Consider the following 17,555-nt stretch of genomic DNA (forward strand, 5'->3'; position numbering starts at 1 on the left):
ACTTTTTTCTGTTCCTGAAAATTTGAAACACAATTTGATGTGTGCTCTCTGCTCCAGTTTGAGGCCCATGGTAAAATCGCATATGTGCACATAGCAGTAGTGGTCATAAAAACGTGTCAGGTGCTGATGTTGTTCAAGCGATGTAACTTGGAATACCTACTCACAATGGTTATTGCTTCCCCTGTTCCTTATGCATCTCTGCAAAATGTTTGATCACACCTCATGTGTGTCATACTAGCTTGACTGTATTACATACACACATGTAGCTTCACTATAACATATTACTGATGCTAAATAAAAACCTCTTGAAAATCCCTTGTTAACATCACATTCACCCACTGTTGGATCTCTCTTGAACACTTGACACTTTATAGTCAAGTTAAAGGCCCAAACCTTTATTGATGTCCAGTACTTTACCAACTTCACCACAACAGTCTGTTTTGGTTCCTTTAATAGTGTGTCAACTGAGGGAAACACTGACTGTGCATCAACTGGAGATCGGCTGCTATAGCTCGTACAATTTTGGCCTGACCCAGAAGAAAATGTGCATTTGTCATGACAAATGTGGTGAAATCTGTGGTCGCCAATTAAAAATGTTGAGCTTGGTCTTTGATAGTCCACTTACAACAGATTTCTTACTTCCACAACTAAAGACGGACCACATCAGAGTTTTGATAGTGTCAGAAGTGTAGGACGGTGTCAATAGCTTATTCAAAGAGACACTGTCTTATTGTCAATTGCACCATGGCTAAGCACTTTTTCTGTGATGCTCTCTGCTACACTCTTAAGCATTTACAGTAGACCACAAAGGATTTGTTTTTTTCCCCAAACAAAGGCTGTTTTGTGACTCCACCGAAGTTGGGACTGGATCGACCTGTTTCTCTGTAATCTTTCCTCACTGATGTGCCTCTAATCAGAGGTGCTTCCTGCAAAGACACCTGTGTGCCTTTGACAGGGTTAGAAACACATATATTTAAAGCATCGGGGCATCATATTTAACATTCATTTAGATATTAATAGAGCAGGTGGAATGAAAGACTTTCCACTGAGTGATGAAGGATTTAAAGCTGAGCTCTCTTCCTGGATTGCATTTCATATCACTTCTGTTTGTATTGCTTTAATCCAGTGCCCAGTGATGTTTCTTGATTTATGTGTATCCTGTTTTGTTTTCTCAGTTAACACAGCCCTTGATTGTACTAATCCACACTCTCCTTTTATCATGTGACCAAGAATGATCCCGGGTACCAAGTGTGTGGGATTTGTGTTTCAGTAGAGGACCATTATCCCTTGTCTATTCTTTCTTTCCTTCCAGGGAAGAAAGTTGGTGAGGAGGCAGTGAGCTTGAATCCTACGTGTGCTGAAAGCCATCAGTGGTACGTTTGAGCTCTTTCTTTATTCTTCCGCATGTTGAACATTTACAAGCTCCTTATTTTCTGTCTTTCCAACTGTAGTTTCAAAAGCATATGAATCAAGCATACCTGAATATGGGGCTTGATGGCATGTGACCTGCTGTCACTATCCTCTTTATGTGTGAATCACTTCTGGTTGAACTCCAATCCAGGTAGGTTTTAAAGTAAATGCTATAAAACAGATTGAAAACATAAAAAAATAAATAAAAAAAAGGTATTTTCCCCAGATGAAAGGTGTTGGGGGGCCTGGCCTTTTGAGTGATGCATTACCCTGGAGCAGCTGTTCCTCCATGTTTGAATGGATGGATGTTTGACTCAAGCATTTATTTGGGTAGTTCAGCAAATTTAACGTGAGCAAATCAAAAGGAAACTCTCAGAAAGCCCACAGGGGCAGATGACAGAGGGACTTATATGTGCGGTTGTTACTTCGCTCTTTGGATCAAACCACAAAGCTCTGAAATATGTAAAGAAAAGTGCCAAAGCAGTTAAATATTTCAGAAGAGTATTGCTACATGTGTGTTTGTGAGATAATAGTAGCTGTCACCAATGCCTTCTTGTTCCACAAAAAATTGCTTTAAAGACATTTTCTATTACGTCTGTGTGATGGTAGTGCGTATTTGAAAGTGGTTGATAATTCTCTTTCTGAGTGGTCCACAGTTTAACGATGATTTAAGGGGAATTTTGTAGTTGGATGTCGTTCCGAGGCAAGTTAGAGGAAATCAGGAGAACATCTTCTTCCTTATATACCATCCACTGTATACCAACCACTCAGTGACTCAGGCAAAAATCCCCTTTGCTTTTAATTAGCTTTGCCGAGTGGGGCATATGGCATAAATGCCATTTGTATTTGTGCAGGCCCCAATGCATTCCTCATCTGAAACACTGCTCATGTCAAAACTTGACTGTTGATCATGCGAGGAATCCACAGCTGGAATAGAGATGAAGATTGCACCAGATGCAACTCTAAGATTAGTTTGCTGCAAAGTCTGAAGACACAGCTCCAGTAAAAAAAAAAAAAAAAAAAAAAGCCCTTTTTATTTACATTTGTTTGACTTTAAACATTGAGGATTAAGCACATGTGAATTCCATACATTAAAGGGGGTATCGTGTTTGCTGGTTTATGTAATTACAAATGCTTTCCCCATTGTAGGTATTTGTTACAGTTAAATACAGTGCATGAATTAGTGTCCTGTGTAATTGAGATCATGTGGTTTCTTTCTGTATATACACTTGCAGACTTTTCTCATGGAAAACAGAGCAGAACCGCCTGCTCGAGCCAGCAGCCTTGTTTGGGCTGTTCGTTAGAGAGTCGTTAGCATTAGCTCAAGCACATACCGCAGTACTCAAGACGTCAAGTGAAAAAGAAGGCCGTGTTTGTTTAGTTAATTAAGTGCAATAGCTTTAAAAAAGCTTAATGTCTAATCTCGCATGCACTAATGGAATTTGTAAGATTCTTAAAGTGAGCAGAAACGCCGTCTTAAGTTGAATGGACAGGGCGAAATAGGTAAAGCTGCACTTTGAGGAGGGAGGAGGCAGTGACTGGGGACCATGCCAGGCACTGTTGCAAGGAAGTTTGTCTGAGGTAACTGTTTACTTAGTGTACCGATGCCGTGAGAAAACTTGTCACCTGCTTTCCTGAATGCCGCCCAGCTCATCACAGTTTGGCAGATGTTGTTTAGACATGCTGCCACGCAGCCACTGAAACTACCTACAGAGACTTCTTTACATAGTCTTAGTGAATGGAGGATTCTTAGAAACTCTCCATTCACTTACACCTGAATATAAAGTGTTCAAATGGATTCAAATGAGTACTTAGAACGTGATGATTTTTTACATATACACCTGCACATTTAGAGGATCCAATAACAATTCCAACTAAAATATATTTAGAAATACATTTGATCTGTTTTTAATCAGTGGAAATTTGCTGAAGTCATTTTTTGTAGATAAAGTATAACTACAAATTGCAGTTGATAAACTCCCGTGACCTTCTGCATGTTAACTGAGACATCTGTGAGTGACAGGTTGGGTGAGGAGGACACTCTGAATAAACCTGCTCTGTTGCATCGGCAGCTTGCATGTCAAGTTATATATGTTAGTGAATACACTGTGTTTCTGTGAGAGGTACAACTGCTCTCGCTGTGTCTCAGTCCAGGAGCTCATCCTCCAAATAATCTAGACCAAATATGTCTCAATGAGCTGACATACCCAAAATACCATTTCAGTGGCTCTTCTAAATGTGGTAAAAAAGTGCAGCATCCTTGTGACTAAATCTGGTCGACACAACCAATGTGTTCTTTGTAGAGGATGAGAGGACTAGAAGGGTCTTGCTGGGAAAAGGGGGGAAGAGGTCAGGACTGGACTTCAGTGGTTCTGTGGTCTTTCTTATGATGCAGTCCCTGAAGCTTCCTACATATGAACTGGCACCCATCTTTGTTCACTGCACACTGATATACTGTGAACCATTAACAGGCCATGTTTGATCACAACCAAGACATTTTAATTTGATGTCCACTAGTAAAAAAATTCATCCTCTTTGCATCCATTGCAGATTTGCTGTAAAATGACCGTGTGCTAAAACATGAAGGAATATCATCACAGAACAACACAGAGAAGTCTAAACCAATAAACAATTAAGGGGCTCATCTTTTTGTGTAATTGCTCCACAATCTGAAACATGATAGCTGGATTCACTGTCAACTGCGCAAAGTGTTTACAGGAGACCAACCAATATATTGGCACCTTCTAGCAATATCAATATATGTACAGATATGTCAATATTATTATGAATACAGTATTTTGGTATCGATACAATACAATATGTCAGTACAATTAACCAAAGGAGGTGGTGTTCTCGCTGTGGTTTGTTTTGTTTGTCTGTTTGTCAGATGAATTACAGAAAACTACAATTCTTATTCCATTTTTTTTTTTTTTTTTTAAATGAAATATGGTGGAAGGGTCTAGCGTGGGCCAATCTCAATCCAAATTCACCTTCAGTAATACTCTGGGATGTTCTTTCTCAAATAGGGCTGAGTACCGAACTTCAGTACTTTTTGTCTAGAGACAGCTTCCACATGAGGTGTTTAGGGAAGTTTGATGAATTGTAGTGTCCAGCGATAACTTGGGCTGGAAGGCCTTTAGGGGACATCTGTTAATGGTAGCTACAAAGAACAACGTGGGTTACAATCTCCCCCTCTAAACTGCATGAAAAACAAAGATTTGTGCCATAATGTCATTTTTATTTTTTTTCAATGGATTTTATAAAATTGGTCTTGAAAAATGTATAATTCAGAAAATGGTATTGAAGCCAAGATGTCTGTACCGCTATCAAACATTTTTGAACAATAGCCAGCCTTACGCTCAAATTTAATACAGACAGTGGTTTCATTTGGGAAGATTGCAACCAGGGCAACTGTGACATTGCCACAATTTCAATAATATGAAAATAAATCCAGACATATATTGATTACGATCACAGATTTGTAGCAGAGTTGTGCGTTCTCCAAGTGCCCCTCTAATTTTATATATTTTTTATATAAGATTGTAGAAAAAACGGTATCTGAAACTGCCCTCAATACAGTATTGTTGTTTAACTACAAACTAAAAAACCATGAAGCTATTTCTTTCAGTTTGTTTTTATAATGATGATGATGCTCATAGTGAAAGATCTCAGACTGTTTTCATAGAAACCTGGATTATAATAAACAACTAGAAACTCTTCCAATTGAAACCTGTTGATGTGCAGCTACAAGTTTTCAAGACATTTGTGAACCTCACAGTCAACAAACATGCAGCATCCTCTCTGAGTGGCTGTTTGAAGACCTGACGTGATGAATGAACATGCTGTCCATGTAACAGTCATCACCTCACAGGAGATTATGCATACTTTCCTATTCTGTCACGCACCAAATCTCTGTACTTCGCCCAGGAAAGGTGGATGAGGACTCTTTTGAAGTTGGATGTGTATGAGGGCACTTGACTTTTTCAAAGAGAAGCACTGAGATGGATCCTACCCGTGTTCCTAACATTGTCAGCTCCTAGTTTTGTTTATTCTCTGTCTGTGTCAGAGTATCGGCTCGTTTTGTCCTGAGTTAAGTGTATCAGCAAACTTCACATTCCCCCTCACATTGTCTCACTTAGCTTGGCCTTGAATTCCTCGAGTTCCTCCTCCTGTTTCTGTGCAGGTTTTAGCCTGGAGTCTTTGAATGAGCTCTCTATGTTTGGATTTGAAGGCTGAAATCAAAGCTGCTGTTTCCGCCGAGCAGCTGACTCTTTGGGCCTTTGTTTTTACCCAGTAGAGTAGGGGATTTCATTGAGCCGCGATAAAAACGTGAACTAACCTTGCGCAATGAAGTGCCTTGTCCTCCCTCTCATCTTCCCCTGTCATCTTCTCCGGCCGCCCACCTTCCCTCCCCCTCTTTATATTTCCCTTTTCTTGCCGTAGACGGTGGAGGAGAGATAGTATTTCAACTGACTGTAGAAAGGAAAGGATAAACAACAGCAGGTAGGCCCCCGAGGCGAGACAGACCTCTGTACACCTTCACATCCCAACTCCTCATACGCTCCCTCCCCTGACTTCTCTCCGCTGCCTGGTGCAGTTTCACACAATGACAATAGATAAGTTGCATAAGACCAAAATCAGCACCCACTCCTTCTCCTACAGGGTACAGGAAGGCTCCTTTTTAGATGTTTATGTTTGATCGTGAGACGAGCCAACACCTCCACGCCGGTCCAATCAGGAGCTGCTCTACCACTGCTACTCTCGGGCTCACACACCTCTCAGTAAACACCGGCAGAATTGCTACATGATGAATAATGTGCATGCTGGCCAATCAGTGTGAAGTAAAACTATGTGTTGTGGTTGCCTGGTTGTTGAGTAATCTGTCCAACCTGGGTTATGCTTAATCTCAATTATGATTACTATCCCTCTCTGGTATGCTGTTCTAGTTCGTCTCCTCATCTCACCACTGCTTAGATTTATTGTATTTAATTACATCAGCATATTGAAACATGCTCTACAAAGAGAGGAATGACTAAACCGCGAGCATGACTCCTTTAGAAATATGCAGTTAGTTGAGATCATTTGTTAATTGTTGACTTTTTAGATTCACAGTGTATGACTTCAGCAGCAAGGACTGCTTCTTATTTATTAATTAGGATTAGTATTTTAATAATCTATTTTGTGCTTCACATACCTTCACATAGAATGACAAATTACATTAAGCTGTAAATAAAGATCATTTTTAGTATCAAGTAATTTGCAGATTTTGGATTGGATTTTCTTTATCATTTTTAGCATCCTAAAAATTGCTGTCATAATGTTGCAAATGTTTCTTTTTGTTCAGTCAGTAGCCTGAAACCCTGGAAAGGTTTTGTTCACTGTGATAAAAAAAAAAAAAAAGCGAGGATTCCTCACATTTGAGAGGCTGCTATCAACACGTTTCTTGAGCTTTTGTATTTATAAATTTAAAAACATGTAATCAATGAATGAATCCCACACTATAACCATTGCTATATCTCATATTTATAGCATTCTTTTGAATGACAAATAATGTACACAACTAATAGTTTCACTTATAGCATTACGCCACTGCAAGTATTAGGACTAATAGCCTACAGCTATGCTAACAGCTCTGTGAGGCTGCACACGCAGCGTCGTGGTAACATGTTCATAGTAGAAATGCTATCGTAGTGATATTTGGGAGGTAATGTTCACCATAGTGACTGTCTTAGTTTAGCGTGCTAACATTCACGAGTTAGCATTTGGCATGAGATATAGCAATGGCTATAGTGTGATCAAGCAGATGTTCCCAGAGCTGTTAATTGTATTGGTGAAATGGTCCTCCAATACAAAGACTGCAAATAATAATCGTTCACACTTCATTTTATAGCCACTGCTGTTTTGATTTTCCACTTTGAAACGGTATCACGCAGGCAGACTGCAGAACCAGTAGATACTGCGAGCAGCTCTTTACTACTTGTACGACATGAGCTGGAAATTGGATTAAAATGTGGCGGACAAACCAAACTGCGTTTCCTCTCGGCAGATATTTCGCCACCGGTGATAGATTTCCTTTAAAGCTTTCACATCCAGCTGTCTGTTTTCATTGGAAGTCAGGAAGCACAACCGCAGGCAGATAGCATCTCTGCTCCTCTGATGTTGTGGAGTTCTCCACTCATCGAGCGCCAACCAGTGGCAGCGTGGGCGCTAGCTTAAGAAAATAAATACAGCTCTTTGTTGGTTGCAGTTGCACACAATTCATCATATGCCTTTGTTTCCTTTTCAGTGAATATTTCAGGCACTTAGAAGTGATGTGGTTTGCACTTGTCTTATCACTTAATTTCCCTGTGAGTGGGAGTAACGATGGACAGCATGAAGATTCATGTTTGTATGATGTTTCAACCCCTAAATTAAGTTTTTCTTTTTTTTTTTTTTTTTTACGTTTCGATGAGTCAAAATTTGGAACGACTGAATCGAGACGCCCAGTTCCTCACTTGCAATTGAGATTAATTGTTTTGCCTGCATTATCCGTATTTAGTAATTACCTGCTAATCATGTGGTCCATTGTACAATCTGTCACACCTCACTTCATCTCACCCTCGTCTACTTTTTCCTTTGTTTCCTGGGTGTTTTGGGATGTTTTGCCGGATAAAATCAAAGACGTAGACAGAAAGAGTGAGAGTGAATACAGAGCCCACAGCAGCCCATCTGCAAAAACAATCCATTCACACGTAGCAGACACCTCCGTACACATGTACAGCCCTAGATTCCATCTACCATGAGCACCACCGTGACAGACGACGCTGTCAGATGGCCTCTGTACCCGCTGAGCCTTCATATAAAAAGGTGTTTATGTGGCTCTGTGGCGTTTGACAGAGTACCAGCAGGATTAAAGCAGCCTCGCAGTGAAAAGACTTTGATCAGCTTCCTCCGCTCCTGTCCAAACCCTCCGTGTCATGCTGACTTACAGATCCCACCGCTGAAACCGCTCTTTGTTTCCCTTCCACCTGCCCATTGGTCCAAGTCGGTGCATTAATTAGGGAGTGAGGGAACAAGGTGAAGCAGCTTATCTCTGCTGATGTTGTCTAATGAGGAGTCTTGCCAAAGACCGTGAATGTTGTGTTTTTTCAGCTCCCTTACGGTTGGCTCATTGTTAGTGACCCAGACAAAAGGTGGTGTGACCGAGAGGTGCTGCAGAACATCTCACCGGTTCTCACACTGACCCTAAACATCATTACTTTACTTCTGTATTTCACGACTGGGCAGACAAAAACTCCCTGTCGATATTGTTTTTATGTCGACAGGCAGTAATGTTGTTGTTCATATTCATTCCAAGTTGTTAGAAAGGCTGAAAATGTTCGATTCTCGCAGTTGGATTTTAGGTTTTGTCACTAACATGGCATCAATCTTTTCACTACAGCTGTGTTAAAAAAAAAAAAATTGTGACCACTGGTACGTGCACATTTGAGATTTCACCATGGACTTGAGTAGAGAGGGCAAATTTTGTCAAACTCAGGATGTATGCAACGGAGACCCTTGAAATAGTTCAGGGAATCTACGCCAATTAAGCAATGAGCTAGGCGTGGTGTTTAGAGGAGTCGGATGGAAAACATTCATTGCAAATGACCTAAACGGTGTCAGGATGGCTCTTTTGTTCCCTAACATGAGAATGCACCTACTCCACAGCGTGTTAAAAAACGTGGAAGTTTATTGCCCTCAACAACACAATCGTCGCTCCCCTCCATCCCTCCATGGGTCTTCCTTCTGTTCCACACAAATTTAACACAAGATTTATTGTGAAATCTCTGCTCAAGTTTCAGATCCATGTTCAAATTACAAATGTGCACGTACCACTGTAAAACACAAAATCACCGACTTGTGTGTAACCCAGGTGCTGATGTTGATCAAACGACGTAACTTGGAATATTTACTCAGGAAGGTTAAAGCTCCCCCCCGCTCTGTGTACATCGCAGCGCCGTGCTTTGTTTGCACACAACAGGATAGGTTTTTGAACTTTTTGATTGCCCCTTCTATAATGTCCTGCTTGGATACAAAATAAAGCAGAAGTGTTTATACTTGTCCGAACAGGCGAGTTAAAAAAAAAAACTGCAAACATACAGAGGAGAGTTGATCGATAAATACTCAAAAAACAGGATAAACGAACAAGCATTTCTCAAAAAGTGTCGCATTCGTCTGTAAATATAAAAGAGGTAATACTTATGGGACACATTGGTTTCACTTCTGATCTCAACTCAACAGAAGCAGCCAATTGCTACATAAAGCGAGCATGACTTTAAGGCTTTCAGTTTCAGAAAGTACAATAATTGGTGAACTAGCGATGGAATGATGAAGCTTCAGTGTTCGGCCATAAAACAAGTACTTTTAATCTGACTCCTTAAATCAAACGTACTACTTTCAGTTTGCTGGAATAAATGAAGGAAAGAAACCTGTTTACTGACTGCTATAATGATCAGGACCAACTGATATCAGTGCGTTCTTGTCTCCACAGGTATGCAATCATGTGTGGAATTATGGCAGAATATGACACGGTACAAAACAAGATAAAGAACGGATACATCTTTAAGGTAAAACACACAAACAGCTTTCTAGTCATGCCTGAAAAAACATTAAAGAAACCCCTGCAGTATTACATGTATACATTTTCATATACAGTATTGCTGCTCCCATGTACTTAGACTAAAGATGAATAGCTTCTCATATCTCATAAGCCAGTAAGCCACTCCTACAGCCATTTAGTTGCATAAGATGGAGTGTGGAACAACGACACGTAGCATTTTATCTTCTGTCAGCGGCTTCCTTCAAACATTGTGTGCCTTCAAAACTCTTGACAGGTGAGCAAGAGAGAGAGGGGGAAGATATGAAAAAAATAAACCCAACCTAAATCAGAGAGAAGCAGAATGGAAAAGAACGAGGGAGGGTGCGTTACAGCCAGGAGTGTGTGGTGGCTCAGCGAGATCGCGTGTGTGAGAGGTGTTTGTGAAATACTTGTGGGTTGGTGAAGCAGGACAGATCAGGTCAGAACAGAAAGTAGTGGAAATAGCAGCCGTGTCATGAATCAACAGTGAAAATCTGTCTGTCTGTCTGTCTGTCTGTCTGCCTGCCTCCCCTCCCAGGATCATCTGGATAAAGCCATTGAGCTGAAGCCGCAGGACCCCATGTCCTACTACCTGCTGGGACGCTGGTGCTACGCCGTACGTGACCCTCCCGATACACGTCTCCTGCCTCCCAAACTGTGAATGTATGGAGGCTGACACGTCTGCACGGCCTCCTGTCTCCTCTTTGCTAACCCACCCACGGTTTCCCCCTCATTCATTCCCACTGTTTAGGTTTCCCTGAGGTTTGTTTTTCCCACTGCTGTACTCACAGAGAGCGCTATGGGAGGTTAACACCAGCCATTGTTAGCTTCAAATCAGATTGTACCAGGGAGATAATTTCATCCTGTTTCTATTTGGCTCATGTTCCTTCAGTCCAGGCGCTTGTTTTCGATGCAGCTCCCGATTGTTTTTAGGACCATCATGTCATTTTAGCCACTACCGGTATATTTGAAAACAATGTGTGATGATGAGTTACTGCCATTCAGACAGAAAGGTTTGCAGCTGAGTGTTCCTGTTGTTTCATGTGCTACTGATGGAACCTGGTGCCACTTGTCCAACTAGTCACCCAAAAGGAAGGAAGCTATTAGAGATTGCTCTGATGAAATGATATAAGACTCACCTTCACTGCTGGTGGAGAAGGAGCGAGGGACTGTGTAGATTTTAATAGTCGTAACACCTGATCTTTTCAGGGATTGAGTTTTATGAGCTGTCTGGTGCGTTCATGTTCAACAATGATCTACTGTTTGCATTCAGCCGGCGGTTCTGTTTGAAAGGTCCTGCGATGATGCCAGAGCAACGCTACACCTGCAATTAGACGCTGCACTGATGAATGCTGCGAGGCAGGAACATGACATGTTTGACCCAGTGCGTCTGCTGGCCACTATCATCTTCTGCAAAAAGTGCCAGTAGGAAAGTATCAGTGCACGGGCTACCTGTGGTCATGGAAACACTGGAACAGACAAGAAATTGCTTGCAATAGTTAAGAAAAATGATCCGTAACCAATCTCGCTAGGAAATTTAGTGGGGTTTTTTTTTCCATAAAATATTCACACACAAAATTCATTACAGAGTTTCTATTTTAACTGTTAAAGCACTTTATTTCCTTGTTGGTTAGTCAGAGTTTAAACTACTTTGAAGAGACAAAGTGGAAAGATTACGTAGACATTAAATAAACCGCAGGAGGCAACATCTAAGAAATTCAATTTAAATTTCAACAACTAAAAGGATACTTTTGTTTTTGAAAATCTGAGGCTATGTTGCACCATTTTGATCATTTCAAGAAAAACAAACAGATTGAAGGTGATGCTTATTGTTATTTACAACTGCTCATTAATATCCTCCAAGATCCTGTTTTTGCTGACCTCCGGTGGTTTAACTTGTCATTGAAGAACAGCTTGTTGGGTGTGGTTGCTCGTGTGAGCACACGCAATTACACCCAGCATGTGAGATAGCTTTCAACCAGAGAGGGCAGTGATGCTGTGCTTCTTTACCTGGTTTTCTACAACATTACTGTTAAACTTCTCTTTTAAACTTGGATGTTTGGTTGTTTTTCAGGTGGCTCAGTTATCCTGGATTGAGAGGAAAGTTGCTGCAACTCTGTTTGGAGAACCGCCAAGTGCCACAGTGGAAGATGCACTGAATAATTTTCTCAAAGTACTGTGAATCATTCTGCTGTAGTTTTCCTCTAAAAGATACACAAAATATGGTTTGTGTTTGTGAATTACAGAATTGTACCAAGAAAATGTTCCGCAACACTTCGCCCAACTTTCTTAGGCTCATAGATCTTTGTTGGAGAGAGACACATTGAAGACCACCGTGTCTGCAGGGATTATTTAACATGATGATTACCAACAGCCAAACTAAAGAGGAAATCTTATTCCAAAGTATTTTTTCCTTTTAAAAAAAAATGCTGTGCGGAGAGCTGCTGAGTAGTGATTACACTGTTAGAGAAAGTTATTAAATTGATAGAAATGAGCGACACTTCTCCTTGAACAGGATTCCTTTTTCAGGATAAGGACCCTGTCCATAATGTTGAAAGATAATTAAGATAAGAATCTGAGCCTGTTAGAGTCAAAAACAAACCTCTGTCAGTGATTACAATTATGGGAAAATAAGGTCCCGGTTCCCAGTTTTGAAAAAAGTCCAAACCCTCCGTATTGACAAAAGGCTTAAACTGTGTTCCCACATTTCAAATGTTTATAAAGGAGAGAAATGAGTTTTTCTCCTGGCCAATATTCCAGCGCATGCCTCTTCCCAACGTCTTCTACGTATCACCCAGCAATTTGATTTAAGTGGTCCATGTTACAACATGTCACTCGTGACCTGGAAAGAGAGCCTCCGTCGACCTTTAACAGAGACACATCCTGCAACATTAAACGGGTCCTCCGCCCCAACCAGTGGGCATCTGTACCTGAATGACATTGGTGGTGCAGAAAAACAAAGGATCGTGGGATGTGATGCAGATAAACTTTTACCTATTTATGTGTGAAGATCAGCATCTTCATTTAAATGCACCTTATTTAAATCTGAATGTTAATAATGAATGTGATCCAGTTAACATGCGCACTACCAGCAGCTGCCATCACAGCTTGACTTTGTTATAATGAACAGAGACAGAGTTTGTCTCTGAAAACTAAAAGGAACTCCTTTTTTTTTTTTTTTGCATTTTTTTTCCAGGTTGAGGAGATCCATCCAGCTTATTCTAAACTCAACTACGTGTTTCTAGCGAAGGTCAGTACTTGAAACATCCGGTTACATGATTGTCTTGTGAAAATTGGACAGGTGTGTGATCCTGCTGGGACTAAACAATGCTTTGACAGGTTTTGTTCTTGTCTTTGGCAGTGCTACAAAGACCTGGGGCAGCGGGAGAATGCCAGGAAGATGTGTGAAGCTGCTTGTTCAGTGAATGCAGAAACCAAAGAGGTACTTTTGATCTCTGCCTCTTTACAATGCTGTTATTTCTGCCTTGTCTTGTCCAGCTGAGCAGCTAGTTCAAACACATTGCAGCTGAATAGTACAAATGAAGGCAAAATAATACGCGTCACATGCTATACGAGGAGCGATCAAGAAGTTCTGAGACTGTTCCTGTTGAGCACAATTTGAGCGCAGCAAGGTATTACACATGGAGCAGATGGGAGCTGTAACCTTCATGAGTAAGTATTCCACTTGATCAAAATCAGCACTTGTGTCAGAAAAATCTTTGTGATCACTGGTACGTGAGCGTTTGCAATTTCAACATGGACCTGAAAAAGTGAGCAGAATGCACATCAAAATTAGTGTCAAATTTCTGGGTTTCAAGAACTCACAAGGAGCCAAAATCCGGTGAGGAGGGACAGTGGGGAGCAACGATTGTGTTACTGAGGGAGAAAAACTTGGGCACATTGTCATGTTAGAGAACCAAATTGCCATTCATGTCGTTTTTACCGACTGTTTTCCTGCCTCAGAAAGTCACAGTAGAACTCAGTGTTGACAGTCTGATCCTGGGAGAAGAATTCACGGTGCACAAACCCACAAACCCCATTTTCAGTCTTGAACAGTGGCATTCTGCCCCTCTTGAAACATGAATGTCGTCCGGCTCATTGCTTCATCGCCGTAAGCTTTCTGAAGTATTTCAGGAGTCTCTGTTGACGATTTCTTGAATATGACACCAAATTTGATGTGTGTTCTCTGTCTATGTTGATGGTGACATTGCAAATGCACACATACCAGCGGTCACAAAAACGTGCTGATCAAGCAATGTAACTTGGACTACTTGCTCACTAAAGTTATTGCTTCTCCCTGCTTCGTGCTTATTATTGTGCTACACACTGTTAATGCACACCAGGAGCAGTCTGTTGTGCACTAACAACCACATGTATGTTATTTATTCATAATTATGTTTTTCTTCAGGATGAAGAGGCGCAAAAGGAGCTGGACTTACTCTGCCCGGCACTTGGAGTCTGACACCAGAGGAGTGTTTTGGAAATGTATTTTTGACATACTCTAGGCACTCTGTGTGTGTGTGTGTGTGTGTGTGTGTGTGTGTGTGTGTGTGTGTGTGTGTGTGTGTGTGTGTGTGTGTGTGTGTGTGTGTGTGTGTGTGTGTGTGTGTGTGTGTGTGTGTGTGTGTGTGTGTGTGTGAGTGAGTGAGTGAGTGAGTGAGTGGATATATACTCTGTATTGATAGGACATCATATTAATTCGCTCTGTGAGTGTAGGGAGGTGAATCGTGGTGTGATATCATCCATGGGAGCAATAGTCCGCCACATTCAGACTCGTCCTTAGTTCTTTCGAAATCAGACGTTCTGCTCATGAAAACATTTTTAATCGTGGAAAATAAAACTTTTCATACCTGGTTCGACCAAATCAGTGAAATACTTAGTTTTCCGTCTTCTAAATAATCAAGTGTACTGCCATCAAATCATTGGATTGATTGTAGCTACAATATAAAAGGTGTAAATATAAATAATATATTCTATTTATACAGCAGTGTGCAGCGGAGGTGTGATCGCTCTGATAGGAGTTGTAACTCCAGCGTGTCTCGAGGATACTAGGTTTCCTTGACAACAAAGACCTAGCACTTTTTGGGAAAGTGTTCCACAGGACTTGTTGTTCCTTCTTGTTCCGTCCTGTTTTTGTTGTTGTTGTTGTTGTTGTTGTTGTTGTTGTTGTGGTGGTGTCTCCCACCACACATTCACGTGGCAATAACAAAAGCACGTCAGACAATGGAGCACCCAAACATCTTGGAGGAATGCTGTGACCACTGGACGACCTGTTGTCCTCCTCCCGCCGTCACACAGAGCAGCATTAATGCTCTCACACTATTTACATGCAGATCATTCACCTGCTGGATGCACTGAATGTGTTCACTGTACATGTTCCTGTTTTTATGACATCTGATGCTCTGTGGTTGTTGACGTTGGCATCTGTCCATTGAAGACATTTTATTTTTCCTCCTGCTGCTCAGCTGTGACAGTCGTGTCACAGCAGGAAGATGCAACACAGCAGATTGTTAGACAGCCCTGCATGCAGCAGCAGTATTTACATCCGTAAACAACCTTCACATTTTATTTCTATAAGATGATAGATTACATTTTTTTAACCCCTGGTGCTCATTCGTCCCTGGATATCTGATTTTCATGAGACACTATACACCTGAAGTCCTGTGGTTAATGTGCCCTTTTGCATGTTTATTACAGAATGGGAAAAAAAAAAAAATCATAAATGATTTCATCCTAAGCGGTTATATGAAGCAGGTGTTTTTGAGCAACCCCCCCCCCTTTCTTAGTCGTGTTGGATTCTCCCAGGAATGTTTCTCTTTCTCTTTCCTCAAACCTACCACACAAACTTTTTTCAACAACTACATGGAGCTCCAACTTTCTTACATTTTCTTGCTCTGAAATAGTTTTTAAATCTTTGCAGTTTAAAGTCAATTTTATTGAGAAATCTGTTGGGTTGTTTTTTTTTACCAACTTTTCCAATGTCAAATATAGTGGAGAGTCATTCAAAGCATACCACTGGAAACTGGTATGGCAAGTTAAAAAGTGGGTATCACTATAGAAGGCTGTCATTACACTACATATACACGTTGGCCAGTTATAGTGGTTAGCCTTCAGTTAAGGTTTATTACACTACATATACACGTTGGCCAGTTATAGTGGTTAGCCTTCAGTTAAGGTTTTCTCAGGTTTCAGTTGATGTGAAAAATATACATATAGCAACAAAATCTGCTGATTAGGATTCATCAGTACCCTGAAGAACAAATAACATAGTTAGATGTTTGTGATTTAATAAATGACCTTACTAGTGAGCATGTAAACAGAGTCACTGAGAAGGAAGCTGAGGGCACAGTGTTTTTTTGGGGGGGTGGTTTTTGTTTTGTTTTGTTTTTTTGCAATCTGAACTTCTCAATGTATCTGAAAGCATATGGGACTGATGGCTCTCTTAAAACTGATGAATAAATCAGGAAAGGTAGATATGACGCACTGCTGCATTGCAGTTTAGAGGATGCCATTAAAATGTGACCCGATCAGGCTGCATTCAGGTGTGAATGTTTCATTTTACTGTTATACATTCCTAATTGTTTTGTCAATGTTTCAGCTAAGTCCAAGTATGATGCATATAAACATGCACATTGTGTGATTTATGAATACTTTTGTTTCGTATAGTCTGGATAATACAGTTTCATTTTATGTTTTAAATCTACCTGAAATGTCAAATTTACAAAGAAGAATTTGTCACGTTACAGATTTTTCTACGGGCACTACGAATGTATTTTTTTTAAAAAAAATTTTATATATATTTGAATATTTTTTCAAGGTGATATCAAATCGGATCGAGGTTATATCATAGTCAGTGTGTACTGAATGATTAATGGTACTGGAAGCAATAATTAAATGTGTCCAATCCTGATAGTAGCTGTCAGTTTGTCATTTGTCTGGCTTGTTTGTGTTCTTGTTAGTTTTATTGCTGTTTATGAGAAACAGTTTATGTAATCTGTAACTTATAATTAAAATATACACAGATTTTTCTTCTAAACTAAATTGCTCTTAATCTAGACTCAACAGCGTGGAACAAGTCGACTCCTGCAGGAGAAGAAGTGATGTGGAGTTTTAATGCATCCCTTCCATTTTCTCCCAGACTGTACAGTTTGTGCCAGGAAAATTGGGAATTTGTAACTGGATCAGATTCAGGCCAACTTTCTACCAGTCTAATCACGTTTCACCTTTTTTTTTTTTTTTTTTTTTGGATTCAAAGACACGCTAAATGGTGCCTCCCAAATGAGTACAGGTGTTTGTTTATACAGTCATGAAAACTTCACCTTTCCTCGCTGATTTTATTGGCCTTCCGTGCACTTTAATCAAAGGCCTCAGTTGAGACAGCTGCAGGAATCACTTCCAGTTTGTCTCGATGTCTGTACACGCTGACCTCAGAGCTACAACCTCATTATTACAGAACGTTTCAGAGGCTGCATCTCTCCACTTGTACAGACATTAAAGGTTTTTAAACACGTTTCTAATGTTCCAACTGCGTTTCTTTTCCAGGATACTG

At 40.5% G+C, this 17,555-nt stretch overlaps 1 protein-coding gene across 2 annotated transcripts in view; it reads left to right on the forward strand.

The window, feature by feature from the left end:
* The window catches only part of LOC138615973 (regulator of microtubule dynamics protein 2), a 29,316-nt gene extending 12,400 nt beyond the window's left edge, over positions 1-16,916 (forward strand). For both annotated transcript variants that reach the window (XM_069689885.1, XM_069689886.1), the window contains exons 5-12: positions 1,313-1,373; positions 9,920-9,995; positions 10,545-10,622; positions 12,081-12,179; positions 13,203-13,256; positions 13,368-13,448; positions 14,415-16,125; positions 16,182-16,916. In XM_069689885.1, the coding sequence (XP_069545986.1) occupies positions 1,313-1,373; positions 9,920-9,995; positions 10,545-10,622; positions 12,081-12,179; positions 13,203-13,256; positions 13,368-13,448; positions 14,415-14,468 (503 nt within the window). In that variant the 3' untranslated portion in view covers positions 14,469-16,125; positions 16,182-16,916. The remainder of the gene's footprint in view (positions 1-1,312; positions 1,374-9,919; positions 9,996-10,544; positions 10,623-12,080; positions 12,180-13,202; positions 13,257-13,367; positions 13,449-14,414; positions 16,126-16,181) is intronic.
* The last annotated feature ends 639 nt before the right edge of the window (positions 16,917-17,555 follow it).

This window comes from Brachyistius frenatus, unplaced genomic scaffold (assembly GCF_029030835.1).
Source record: "Brachyistius frenatus isolate BFR_SWC_R1_liver_20210118 unplaced genomic scaffold, ASM2903083v1 Contig_8, whole genome shotgun sequence".
NCBI classification, from domain to species: Eukaryota; Metazoa; Chordata; class Actinopteri; family Embiotocidae; genus Brachyistius; species Brachyistius frenatus.